At 42.4% G+C, this 14,808-nt stretch overlaps 1 protein-coding gene across 2 annotated transcripts; it reads right to left on the minus strand.

Annotated features, from left to right (window-relative positions):
• Positions 1–3,638: 3,638 nt before the first annotated feature.
• Positions 3,639–11,828, minus strand: LOC131256993 (probable protein ABIL5). 2 transcript variants are annotated; one of them, XM_058258145.1, is made up of 8 exons: positions 11,663–11,828; positions 11,484–11,566; positions 7,702–7,849; positions 6,868–6,949; positions 6,713–6,752; positions 5,673–5,803; positions 5,167–5,255; positions 3,639–3,854 (listed from the first exon to the last, which is right to left on the minus strand). In XM_058258145.1, the coding sequence occupies exons 1-8, from the start codon at positions 11,738–11,740 to the stop codon at positions 3,768–3,770; spliced, it is 738 nt and encodes a 245-aa protein (XP_058114128.1). In that variant the 5' UTR covers positions 11,741–11,828; the 3' UTR covers positions 3,639–3,767. The 2 variants fall into 2 exon arrangements, with proteins under 2 accessions (XP_058114128.1, XP_058114119.1); XM_058258136.1 differs by having other exon boundaries at positions 6,868–6,967; positions 11,663–11,826.
• Positions 11,829–14,808: the final 2,980 nt, after the last annotated feature.

Consider the following 14,808-nt stretch of genomic DNA (forward strand, 5'->3'; position numbering starts at 1 on the left):
ATTCAAGCCGCTTCACAAACTGCTATGAAAATTTGTTTTAACCATCAATTTACTTTTTTCATTTTGGCCAACATGAGGAGTAAAGCGGCCTGAATTTTTTCGCATAAGATCTAAGCATTTCTTCAACCAGGACGAAGCTCGGGCGACTCAAGATTAGGTTTTGAATCATTTCACATGCAAAAATTATGTGTAATTACATTTTTTTTATAAAAAAAAATTACTAATGGAAAAAAAGGTATGCGCTAGCTTTGCGGTTCTATCTACCAGCCCGTGCTCATCTTTTGATGGTTTTTCAAAATCTTTTACGGGTCCAACTTCACTTTCGCTGCCTAACGTTCAATTCGCTCTTTCAGGCGCTAGAAGAAAAGAAAACAATGGTTGCATTCATTGTTTATATATATATATATATAATGCATCTTGTCACGAAAGTACCAAACATATTTCCTATGCATTGTGCAAAGCATGGAAGGTACATGGACATTCATTTTATCATTTAATCAATCTTTTTATGACCTCAAAATTCATTTTGGATTTTATTGAAGAAAAGTTCATGTTTGCTACCACTTAAACATGAGTTCATCTCATTTTAATTAATCATAATTATGAATTAGAGATTATGATTGAAGATTATTAAGATTATTTTTAATTCTTATGAAGAAATAATTTAATTATGATTACTAAAATGAGATGAACTCTTTTTAAGTGGCACCCAAACATGCCTTTAATATTCAATTCTCCTAATTTCTTTTATTCTTGTAATTTCCCTATCTTCATAATCAAGAAAAAAGTCAAATATAAATTGTGGACATCTTTGCATGCATTTATTTTCCATTATGATCATTTAAATATTACACTAATCTACAATTCCAATTCAAAAATTGAAACTTGGTATAAGAAAACCAACCATGGTGAGTGTGCTTAAGTGTCCTTAAATCCAAGACCATTTATCTAAAGATTTTCTAACCGTCCATCGAACTTCATGGGCCCTACAACTTAAGAGTGGCCGGCAAGGGCGCACGATGTGTGTCGCAACCATGGCATAACACCGTGTGTCAGGCCGCAGCATGCACCACATGTCATCATCACCATGCATCTTTAACTTTAATTATGGAAGTTCTTAGTAAAATTCATGTTAAGGGAGATTGCTATCCTTCTATGAGATTAGTAGTTGGGGAATGGTAGATGGACATTTGAAAGCTACCAAACTCATCACAGTTGATATTGGATGGGAAAGAAACAATTTGAAGTAAATGGCAGTGGAATTGAATGGTGGAGGTTGGCCATACTGAATGTGTGTATACAAGTGAGAGAGAGAGAGAGAGAGAGAGAGAGAGAGAGAGAGAGAGAGAATCTTCGTGTGAGGACGCTCATTCATGAATGCCATTCTATATCTTGAGGTCATGGAATTTAAGAGAGGAAGAGATTCCATCCACCTATTATTTGTACTACGTTTGTGATTTTTGTAAGTTTTCAGAGTAAGATAAAAACTCTTAATGATTTCTAATCTGTCAGCTCGGACTTAAAACTACCATGTTGATGTTGCTATCCTTTCGTCCTGACCTGCTATCGAGCGGGCTATGTTCAAAACCATGACCTCATGTGCCCATGATTACGATATGCTAGTCGCAACCTCCTTGCACATAATGAGAGAATAATGATTAGGGTTCCCCAATGGTCATATAGGAGATGCGGTTCTGTAGTAACTTGGAAGGCGAGTAAACTCTATGGGGCCCATTGTGATGTATGTGTCATTATCAATGTGGTCCATCCATTTTTTTAGTTCATTATAGGGGCATGAGCCCAAATTTATAGCATATCCAATGCTTGATTGGACTGCATGCCAGAAAAACAGAAGATATTATAGCAATGTTTATTTATTATCCAACTTATTCATAAGGATTACATACATGGATGAAGAGAAAACACAAATGAAAGTTTTGTCCAAAACTTTCATGGCTCCTAAAAAATTCTCAACTGTCGGTGTTCAATTCCTACTGTTTCCTATGGTATATGGTATGGTCCACTTGAGCTTTGGATATGCTCTAATTTTACATTCCTGCTCTAATATATATGTGTGTGTGTGTGTATATACATGTTGAGAGTAAGTGTGCACGTCTCCAACCATTAGTAACCTTGGGCGGTAATCGTAGCATGCAATTAAAATGTGGTTTTGAAAATTCACATTTTGAAATGCTTGCTAGATTCCTTCTCACCATCTTTCAATGGCAGGAGATGTGGCAGCAGCTGCTCTGAGTGTGTGCGCACCGTGCGCATTGAAGTAGTTCTAGTTTTGAGCACACACTGATTGAAGAACATAACAATCCAACGAAATCTCCTATTATCATATAAATGCATTAAGAAGATCTCACACCAGCAAAGTGCTGCGTCTGGGCGTGCGTATGGCATCCGATCTGTCCAGAAGGATTAGCCTGCCATGAAATTTGGACGTCCCAATAATCACACTAATCCAACCATCATGTGGGCCACCACATGAATTTAGAGGTTGTGGATGGCTGGTGTCTGTTATTATCTTTGTTGGAGTCCATTGGGTTGTTCTCATTCGATCCAACCTATAAATTACGTGATCCCCACCATGATAAAGGGATGCCGTTAAAAAAATCCTATAAAAATCACTAGGCGGGCCACATCATAAAAAATTATCAACAACCGTTCAAAAGCCTTCAAATTCACATGCCGGACCATGGGTGGTTGGATCAGGCAGAGGAACCGCCCACCGTATCAACAAATGCCAATTTTCATGTAGTATACGGTTCTATGCAATTGCCTCCTCAATGCACACGTGGGGGAAATGTACGGTAGTCAGACGCTTGCTCCGGTGGACCAACAATTCAATGGTCCAGGTCCCCAAAATCAGGAAGCTGGACTGTGGCCGCCATCTCATCAATAATAGCCTGACAAAGGAGTGGTTAGATCAACGGCCCACATTCAACTAGAAAAACTCACAAAAAGATGGATGATCATGGTTGTCCAATTAATGTTATTTTGCACTTACAGGAGATCCGCACAATGTCCACCTGGTCAACCGTCCCAACCACTTGTGTTTCTTTGAGGTAGGAAAAGGATGTCACGATGAGGTTGGTGGCTCCATTTTGTACACCTGGCACAGTTGTATGAGATCTGGACCGCTGATCTGGCAGGGCTTCGCATGGATTGAACATGGCTAAGAAAACAAATTGATCGGACAATCCTAACCATTCAACTGAAGGATTTTTGTGTATAGAAAATGAACGGTTGAGGGAATTTCAACGAATCTTTCATTACCTGTCTTCTTCTTTCTTTCTTTTTTCTTTTTTACTATGGCCCACCCATGAACGGTTTGGATCTTGTGCCCGTGTGCCCCATCTACAAGTTCAGAATTTCTGATAACCTAAATAAAATAAAATTACCGTTGCAAATAGTGCTGCTGAACGGGCTAGCGGTCGAGACGGCCCATTTTTTGATTCGGGTAGGCCTAGACCCGGCCCATTGACAGCCGTAATTACAAAAAACAAACGGTAGGATAGTCAGACAGGACTGAATTTTCAATTTTGGGCCATGTTCCATTCAAATGAACATGGATCTTGATTGTCTCCTACGTTGCCCACCCCACTGGAGCTCCTTGGCAATACCATTTGAAATAGATAGAATTTCTCTCCACTCATGCAAGAAAAAAGCCCAAACAAAATTACAAACAGATACTAATCTGGCCGAAAAACATCACAGCAAATCTACGATGGTATTTGAACATAGCCCAAATGGACAGTACATCAGACGCTTCTCCTGCTCCTCCGAAGGAATGGCAAGAAGTTACTGCTCTGAACTTCCTTCTTACCTTGGTCATGGCATCTCAGCTTCTGCATATCGAGTAAATACTGTAAAACTCAGCCCCATTTATTTAAATCAAACATGAAATTTAGGAATGTGGTCTATCAAAGGTCGGCTTGCACAGTAAAACTCAAGCTGGAGTCTGGCATTGGCCCATAACAGGCTAAAACAATATAGGCCAGAGGCCCAGAGCCCAGACCGAGTTTGGACAACCCCTTTTGTGAAAGATATGGTCTGTCCATCAGGGTGCATTATATTGAGAAAAATGCCCTTGAAACCTTAAAAGATCTCTTACAGACCAATCCCATACTAAAACAGGTCAAGCCCAAAAGCCCAACTGGCCCTTCAGGCCTTTTGACGGTCCTAATGAAATTCGTGCCTGAGCCCAACCGATTGTGGCTATAAACCAGGACAGACCTTGGCTAGGGCTAGGTTTCATCACATCTGAAAATGGGTCGAGCCGATTTTTACGTCAGCCATCAGGTCTGTCAACGGGCTAGGTTGACCCTGGGATTTCGGGCTTGGTCCACTTCATGCGCGGCTTCTGGGACTCGGATTCTGTACTGACCCCTCCAGTAGTGAGGTTGTATTGGTCGGTGCTGTCGGCCCCACCATGATTTATTCGTTTTATCCACGCCGTCCATCCATTTTTCCACTTCATTTTAGGGGCGTGAGCCCAAAAATGAGGCAGATCCAATGATGATTGAACACCCACCGTTAAAACTTTCCTAGGGCCCACTGTAATGTTTATTTTCCATCCAACCTGTTGATAATGTCACAAAATCATGGATGAAAGGAAAACACAAATATCAGCTTGATCCAACACTTTTGTGGTCCCCATGAAGCTTTTAATGGTGGGCGTTCAATCAACCCTGTTTTCTGTGGTGTTGTCCACCTGAGATTTGGGCCCACCTCATTTTTGAGCTCATAACCTAAAATGATCTGAAAAAATGGATGGACGGCGTGGATAGAACATATACATAATAGTGGGGCCCACAGAGCATCGACCAGTACTGACCTCGGTACTGGAGATGTCACCACCGAATCCGAGTCCCGGCAAGTGCTAGAATACCAGGCCCAAGGGGTGGGCCTGGCCATACGATAGCTTCTAAACCTAAGATCAAACCAATTAAACGATTTTGACCTATGATTAATTGACACTCCTGGATCGAATCCGAGCCATTGACTCCTTTCCTCTACAACCGTCCAATAGACATCCACCACCGACCCCGATTAAGAGATTACTTAAGTGGTGTTGTCATCTAGGGTGCGTCTCACTGTTTAGACGGTTAATGGTGCTCAACATATGCCACGTGTACAAATCCTGACTGTAGAGTTTACCTTTGTCTGCGACCGAAACGATGGAATGCGAGGTTTGAACAGTATAGATGGGCCTTCCCGCGCAGGCAAAACCGCAGAAAATTCAAACCCTAGGGCAAAAAAAAAAAAAAAAATCAAGTCTCCAATTACTAGATCATATAAGACAAACCGAATTCAAAAATCAACAAGGTGAGCCTAGGTTGATCTGACCCTAGATCTTGAACATGGGGCCCCACCTACAAGCCTCTAATCAGGTGGGTTTAATGCGGGCCCAAAAATCATGCCGGTTCACTCTTCTGGTGGGCCGTGGCCTACTAACCAAATGGATACCGAAGGAAGCTTGGCCAGGCTTGCCCATTTGTTTAGTCGACCGTGTCCCACCTCCTGAGTGGATTGGCCTGGTGCCGTGGGGCCCACCTAGTTGACGGATCAGGTGTTTTACACGTGTGCCACGTTAACAAGCGTGCTCAACTGCCTTGGTAGAGGAATTCGTGAAATTTTCAGAGTAGAGAAGCGATTCGAATTACCTGGAGGTAAATGCTTATTCAGATTCTTGTTATTAAAGCTTTTGTCTGGATGTGCGACACGTGGCGTAGTCTCTTCGGCATGGATCTTACTCTGGTACGTTGGCCCGGAAGCAACTAGATCAGAAGCATCCCTTCATGAAAAGCATTAAGGTCCCACAATTAGCCCGCGTTTGGACGCACAAGTGAATCAGATTGTGAATATTCAGCTTAATGAACTTAAGATGCTTCCAGTTCCACTTCCGTATATGATAAAGTTAATTGCAATTCAGTTCGATGGGACATCCAAACGCGCCCTCGTACCTTAAAAGAGAAATCTTGTGACCTCAATGTATCACTCGTTCTCAGAACACAAGTTGCATCGGTTCACTTTGACAGCCCAATCGATCGATCTGAACCGTCCATTAAGTTATAAACGCACTCCATGGGCTACCATGTAAGAGTAACACTCATTGAACGATCTAATCCATCCTTGATTTGGTTTTATTTTCTCTGGCCATCCATTTTCCAAGTCATGGATGGATGGTTACGATTGCCTAACGAAAGAGATTCTTTAGAAACATGAGCAATCCATCATGGTCCCTAACTAATAGATGGATCAGACCGTTGATTGGGCCTATCGTTGGACAAATGATCTTGACCGTTCATGTTTTAGGCCAGTGTTCAAATAGTTGATATTTCTCAGATCAGTGTGATGTTTCAATAGTAGCGCTGCAGAACATGCCGTCCGTTAAAGATGCTTACCCCAGCGAGATCAAAGGCTAGCCAATGTTCTGACTCAAAATCAGGCCCATCCACCATTCACCCCAAGGGCCACACATGTGGACCGTCAGCAAGTGATTTTTAAACCAACCATTGTTCTCTTACGAGCGTGGCCCATCTGATGACTTAACTGGCCTGATTTTTTAACTAGGCCATCTAAACAACAGGGCCCACCTTATAAGTTACATGACGCGCATGACCCACACAGGTGTGACGTTAACACGTGCGATGATGTGTATAATGTGCCTTGGGCACGCCAAAGTTAAAGGGAGAGAGGATACCTCAGAATAAGTGCCTTTGATCGATCTAGAGGTGGAATCACTGTTTTAGAAAGCAACGTACACGAACAAAAATGTAAGCGCATTACGCCCGTGTCCCACTGGATAAAGGGCTGTGATTCAACTTGGGAAGAGAGAGCGAGAGAGAAGGTACTTACATGGTGAAGTGTAACGCGGCTGATATATTGGGAACTTCGCACTCCAGCGCATATTAGCAAGGTCGAGCTCGCTGGTGTACTCCTGGCACGCAAGAAGTCTCTGGTAGAAGGGCATTCATGGCATCGTTAGGAAGGAGAAATAGATTTATACCCCAAGTAACCCTGACTCAGCGAGTCAGACCGATTCACCACCGAGCTGACTCGAGAGTGAGCGAATTGATCCTTGTGGCTGAGTCATTTAACCATGTCCCATTTTGGGCTCCAGCTGGTCCTGACCTGACCTGAATCTGGTCCATTCTACTTGGGCCCGAAGAGCCCATAGATGGTCCCAAAAAATCCATTTGGCTTCTGGTAGCACGTGTCCCAGACACGTGCCTTACGTTCCATGAAAGAGTTGCCGGCATATCACATGCATGTGACTTCCCACGCCACTTCCCAAGTATACAATGGCTGGCATGTGGCGTGGCTTGTGGTCAGTTTGTACTCAACTGCACATGAAAGCCACGTGGATGCTATTTGGCGCTGCGTTCGAGATCATGTTTAAGTGGGCCCCTTCGTGGATGTGGTCCGTGTCCTAGCCTGAAAAGTGAAGTGTATTTCGTAATAACATGTGGCTGACTTTGATTGGGCCACGCAGGATCGTTAGATTGGGCAACTTTCTAACATGATTGGACCCTCAACCTTACATGGCTCCCTTTGCCGTCCCACCCGAGTCTTGGATTGGGATGATTATCGGTTTGGATTCCACGTAGACATCCCTGATGGGCCCCACATAGATCTAACGTTTCAACGTATGTAATCATTCTCATCAGAGATTTGGTTGAAAATACTGACACGCTGTAAGCCGTTGATCCGGAGTTCGGCCAGCGAAGGCTCGACACGGCAGCTGAGAAGGCATTCGAGATTTGCAGAAACGCTCCCCAAATGATCGACTACTGTGACCATGGCATTACATATGTACTCCTTTGTATTTTCCACCAACCTACATAAACACATCCGTTTGAATTTAATTAGATCACGACCGTACAATAGAATTTCCTACGCATATAAAATGTGCGGCCCACCTGGGCATGTGCATTGACCGCTCCTAGGCTAGCCCATTGGTATTCGGTCAGGATCCGATACAAGATAGGGCTGTGGGTTAGGCAAGAGCCTGACGGTAGGTCCCACAGAGATCGAGTGCTGTACAATCCACGCGTTTTCCTATAGTTTTCTGATTAAGGCCGGCCTCGGGCTAGCGGTTTCGGGTCTTGGGTCGGTTTCGTGCCTGCGGGTCGGACCCATTGCAATGTTCATTTTCTATTGGGGCCCGACTTAAGTCCAGGAATTGTCGATTACAGGCCCGTCTTCTATCCAACGAATCATGTGCACAGGCCATCCGAGACGTTCAAAAGATGGGCCACACCATGGATCAGGCCCATCCACCCATTAGGTCGGCCACACGTGCACGTTCCATCATCCCCTCGGTTATCCGGTGATTTAAAGTATGACCCCGCCGAATGGACCGTCCGGATTACTCCAGGTCATCTTCATGGCTTGGCTCATCTCCCACAGTACACTTCGCAGGGTGACGTGTCGATTGGGAAAACAGAGAGGGTCCACCGAGAAAGAACGGTTTGGATTGTCTATTTAGCATGAATCGTCTTTTTTTAATCAAACGTATTACGCAATCTTAGCGATCACTTTCCCTCCGCAAAGGTAGACCGTTCAGTGTCTTAGAGATTACTTTTCTTCACTTTCCCTCAATAAAGGTTGACCGTTCAAGCACTTTTTCTCACCGTTGCTTTGAAGCCTGCTGACCAGACGGTTAGGACCGTCCAATTTACTAGATTTTTTCTCCATTTCCCATCAACAACAGGGGAAACTAAATGGACGTTCCAGATTGACACATTACCCTGCCATGTGTATTATCTAGTGATGGCTCTACCACAAGGAAATCAAAATCAACCATATAAACTTTCGGTTTTGATACAATGCGGGGCCCGCAACACAGCTATCATGGGTCCTCGTTCCCACCATTGGACGGTATGCGTGTTAGAGATCTAGACCATTCATTGTACACTCTAAACATGACCTGGGCCAAACAATAATGTTGGTCGCTATCCAATGGTCCAAATTCAACGTAGATGCCTCGCTTGCTTTATGCAACCTGATGAGTGGTCCCGATCCATTACATGCGCACCATCAAACGGTGGAAACGACACGATAGCTGCGTTGTTCCCCTGCATTCCATCCAAAACCCAAATTTGCATTGAGCTAGGCTCCTATGATAGTTTGCCACTTTTTATAAATGGTGGTGACTCATCCTCCACGGATGTCCCACTCATCTAAGGCAATCTAGACCATCCAAATGGTGGCTCACATTGTGTATGGAGCATGCATGAAAAATTAAACGTCTCAGTTAATCCTAACCATCCAATAAGATGGATAGTTAAGAGTAAGATAGTGAGTGGTCCAAATTCCATGGATAAAAGAAGATTATTACTATAGCTTCCACATGACGCGGATTGGGCTACACTCGCCTGTCCTGGCTCTGCACACGGAGGGGCTCTGAGGGGCCACCGTGATGTATGGGTTTTGTCCACACCGTACATCTATTTTTTCATATCACTTTAGGAAAATAGACAAATAATTAGACAGATCCCAGGCTCAAGTGGACCACACAGTGGGGATTGAATGCCTACCGTTGAAAACTTCTTGGGGGCCACAAGTTTTAAATGAAGCTCAGATTTTTATTTTCCCTTCATCTAGGCTGTATGAACTGATTGACAGATTGGATGACAAATAAAAATTTCTGTGGATCTTAGGAAGGTTTAAACGGTGACCATCATTATCGAGTGTGGTTGACTTGAGGATTTAGCAATGCTTATTTTTCGGTTCATGCCCTCAAATAATATGAAAAAAATGGATGTGGTTGAAAATATAAACTACAGGATCACCGGCCTCTGTCAAGTTGTGGGATAGGCAGGGTACGTAGTAACCAATCTGCATCTGTTAGTCGAATTGAGTCCAGCTTGATCCAGCTTGGCACGGCTCGAACTTGACTCGGCTCAATCTTCGAGCTTGACTGGCCAGCTTAGGTTGGTACGGTAAGCAACTCGGGCTAACTCGAGCCGAGTTTAAACTCAATCTTTTAAGACGAGTTCAAACCTACCAATTAAGTTTGAATTTAGGTTTAAAGGTTTTTAATATATATATGTACAAAAAATATTTATATTAAGTGAATTTGATCTGAGTGGAATGAATCGATTCAAACCAAGTAAAGTTTGAGTCAAGTTCTGAGTCCAATTTGGTCTAGCTCAGACTCAGCTCAAAAAAATTTCGAGTTCAAAAAATCAACTCAACTCAGTGAGTCAAGCTTTTCCGAGTCAAGTCAAGCGAGTTAATAGAGCTAACTAAGATCATGTACAGCTCTAAATATGCATGCGGTGTGACATTTCAAAATGATGTCGACCTATCACAATACTCCAAAGGGCCTGATGTTCTCTTGGAATGACTTCAAAATGATGTTGACCTATCACATGTACTCGTTCAGACATTAGGCACATTAATAAACAAACACGTACTCATCCAGACATTAGGCACATTAACAGACACGGACATTCCTTGCAGTCATACACTTGCTGCGTCCACATCCGGATATATGTATTGTATATCCACGCCATTTACCTGTTTCTTCAGCTTATTTAGGCCGCGATCCCAAATCTAAAACAGATAAAATTTTCAGGTGGTCCACACCACAAGAAACAATGGTTATTGACCATTAAAAGCTTTTCATGGGTCACAAAAGTTTTGGATCAAGTTAATATTTATTTTTCTTTTCATACAGGTATATATAACCTTATAAACAAGTTGTATGGTCAATAAACATTAAAGTGGACAACTAAGAAATTTTTAAAGGTAGGTGTTCAATGACCATTGTTTCCTATAGCGTGGGCCCCGACACATATAGGTTATTTGAAGATACATAGTGATATATATCACCTAAATATGTGGCATACACATAAATATTAGCACATGGGTCACATATGGGGCACTTTAAAGTCCAATATTGTATCACATGTAAGGTATTTTGAAGACAAGAGGTGTTAGTGGCGGCACATGCCATGCATGTTTATTAAATAATAGTAATAATAAATAGCTGGTTCTTTATGTATTTTATGAAAAAGGGTTAAAATTAATTTTAAGTATTACATTGAAAAGGTAAGTTTTTTGGGACAATACGTGTACATATACCTTGTGGACAAAGCTTGCTGAATGGGACTTTCTTTTTATATTTCTCCACTAAGTTATTTTATGATTTCTATTAAAAAATTAAAATTTTAAAATAAAACACACAAGCTTAATTCACACTCTTTAGTTGGATTTTGCAATCCCTAGTAATTCCATTCCCCAGCTTTTCCTAGCCAAGCATCAAAGGAATTAAAACAGAAATGCAGACTTTTTTCAGGTTTTCCTAAGAAACCAGTGTATCAAACAAACAAAATTCAATCATTCTCCAGTTCTAGCATTCTCTAGGAAACATAAAAACAAAGGGATGAATTTCCTAACAGCCAAACCAGTCTTAAAGGTTGAAGGAAAATGCATAAACGCTAACGAAGAAGAAGGGGACTTACATCTTCCTGTGTTTGGCCTTGAGGAATGCAGTTTCGCAGTAATCGGCAGCATAATGGAGTTGAAAGCGTAAGTCTTTCAGTTCCTATCATACACAGTCAATACAAACTTCAATCACCGAAAATTTTCAATTAAAAAATATATAATAAAATCAAAAGAGCGATAGGGAAATGGTATGAACTTGAAGCGATTTGTCAAAACGAGCATCGTCCGATTCAGGTCTCGGTTCTTTATCGGTAGATGCTTTGGAGTCCTGCATCTCTCTCTCCCTCTCCCTCTCTCTCTCTAAGATAAAAGAGCTCTGAGCACGATAGCAGAAAGAAAGATGACAAGATGTCTTTCAGTCTCGTGATCTCTCCCTCTCCTTTTATGCACGGCCCGTTAGCAAGGGGAACGGATTGGCTACTCCCCCTGACACCAGCCCCGTGGCTGGTGGTCGGTGCTCTGTGTGCCCCCACCATGATGTATGTGTTTCATCCATTCCGTTCATCCATTTTATAGATCATTTTATGCTTTATCCCAAAAATTAGGTTTTTTATAAATCTCAGGTGGACCACACCACATGAAAACAATAATGGTTGGATATCCATCATTAAAATCCTCCTAAGGCCCACTGTACTTTCTATTTGACATCCAATATGTTGATTAGGTCATACATGCCCAGACGAAGGGAAAAAACAAAAATCAGCTTGATCCAAAACTTTTATGGCCCCAAAATGCTTTTTAATGGTCTGCGCTCATTCAACACTGTTTCCTGTAATGTGGTCCACTTAAGATTGGGATATAGTTTATTTTCGGTCTCATATCGTAAAATTATCTGTAAAAATATATGGACGGCATGGATGAAACACATACATCATGGTGTGGACAACGGAGCACCGACCATCAGCCATTGGCTGGTGTCAGGGGGAGTAGCCAATCCGTTTCCGAAAGGGAGAAGGAAGATAACATGAGAAAGAGACAAAAGGTTGTTTCGATCTCGTGATCTTCTTTCTCTAAATTCCAAGGACGCGGTGGCCCCTTTTGTCTCTCTCTTTACGTCGCGACTTCGTCTGTTACACGGAGCACGTGTAGCGCAAAGCGATGTGGGGCCTTCTACAATGTCGTGTAACATCCACTCCGTCCATCAGTTTCTCCTGTTCATTTTAGTACGAAAACCCAAAAATGAAGTAGATCAAAAAATCAGGTGGGTCACACCAGTAGAAAATGTGGGGATTGAACGCTCACCATTGAAACGTCAGTGGGACCAACGTGATGTTTATATGTCATCCAAGCCGTTCATACGGTGATTCCCACTAGGAAGAATGGAAATTACAAATATCAGCCGGATTAAAACATCTGTGGCCCCAAGCTTTTTATCCCTTCTGTTTCTTGTGGTGTGGCCCACATGATTTTTGGATCTACCTCATTTTCCATTTCATGCACTAAAATGAGTTGGATAAGCGGATGGACGGAGTGGATGACACACGAGCATCGGGGTAGGCCCCACAAAGTTGTGTTAGCGGGCTATATGTAACGAGATTACACGCAACCGATTTCCCTCCATATATTCCAATTTCTGTTTGGTTACCCGCATTTCAAAACTGAGCGGCGGACTGGTGGGTTCTCATCTACCGTACACTGGCACAGTTGTCGGTCCATCCACCGTCCACGACGGGTAAAGATTATTCGCCCAAGTTTTCAGCCGTACATTTTAAAATAAAAATAAATAAAAAATTGTTGCCCACCTGATGAGTGGACTGGCTTGGTTCTTTTGGGAGAGGATCTACATGTTGGTATCCATCCAACGAATGGATCAGATCTCCCATACCATTACGCCATTCTAGAAATAGACGAATGGCTTAGAAAACTACGTCCAAGTTTTCTAAACCGTACATCTGTTTCATATAAATTGGCCCACCTGATTAGTATAATGACCTGATTCTTGAAACAAAGCGTCATCTTAGCGGGGCTACCATGATTGCTGGGCTAGATTTCTTAGCTATTTGCCATGCTTGAACATTAGGTGGGCTCTACATGAGGTGACTTGTACAGTCGTTGTACGCTTCACTTCACCGTACATTTGGAATTTTGGACCATCAAAGAAAGTCGAATCGGCTAGGGACCACAGGCAAATCCCTGTGGCAGAACATGGACCAAGATCTGTGGGGCCCACCATGATGTGTGTATTTTATCCACGCCGTCTATCCATTTTGTCAGCTCATTTTAGAGTATGAACCCAAAAACGGTGCAGATCCAAAGCTCAAGTGAACCACACCATAGAAAACACTGGGGATTGAACGGTCACCGCTGAAAACTTCTTGGGGCCCACCGTGATGTTTTATTTGCCATCAAAACTGTTCATGAGATCATACAGACCTGAATGAAAGGAAAAAAAAAAACAAATATAAGGTTGATCCGAAACTTCTGTAGCCCACATGAAATTTTCAATGATCCGCGTTCAATCCCCACCGCTCTCTGTGGTGTGGTCCACTTGAACTTTGGACATGCATGAAACGGATGGATGGCGTGGGTAAAATACATACATCACGGTGGGCCCCACAGAACTTGAGCAATTATATGCTTTTTAACCAAAATCAACGTCGATTGCAATTCAGTTGCGTTTCCCAAATCGCTATGGATGTGGGTTTCAAGTACAGTAAAGCAAAGAAACCAGGTTCCTGGAAACGCAGTTCTGATTAATGGTTCCAGCCAAACTGGAAACATGAGAAGACGTGACTACTCCCTCAGCGGATCCCGTTTTCTAATATTACGGTATCCATTTTAGAGAGTTCCAAATCTTAGTCAGAAACAGTTTTCCCATTTTTACAGCAAAATTCGTTTGAAATTCGCATTTTACCATATATTCTTTTTTTTAGTCGTCAAATTTACCAAAATGCCGTCTGTTTTTTTTTTCTTTATAGTAGGAATTGTTGGGCTCACTTGGTAAGTTGGTATATTAATAACATCCAACCCGTCCAACGTATGCATCCCACCATGATGATTGTAGAAACCAAAGTTCTGGTCAATCTAATTATCAGATGAGCTATACGTGAATTTGGATATGTTTGGGTGGTGTAAATTGTTTTCTTTTTTTAACGGTGTGGTCCACCTTTTGAATTGGATCGTTCGGTTGTTTGGTTTATCTTATTATCATTTGGTGGATCGTTCAGTCATAGGCCTACCATTGAGACCCACAATTCCTGTGGTTGAAAGCTAAGTGGGGCCCACTGAGATGTCAGTGAAAAATCCACCCCATCCATTAGTTTCTACAGATCATGTTAAGACTTGATCCCAAAAATGAGATACATCTAAAACTCAAGTGGGGTACACTACAAGAAACATTGA

The sequence above is a fragment of the Magnolia sinica genome, chromosome 1, assembly GCF_029962835.1.
Source record: "Magnolia sinica isolate HGM2019 chromosome 1, MsV1, whole genome shotgun sequence".
Classification (NCBI taxonomy): Eukaryota; Viridiplantae; Streptophyta; class Magnoliopsida; order Magnoliales; family Magnoliaceae; genus Magnolia; species Magnolia sinica.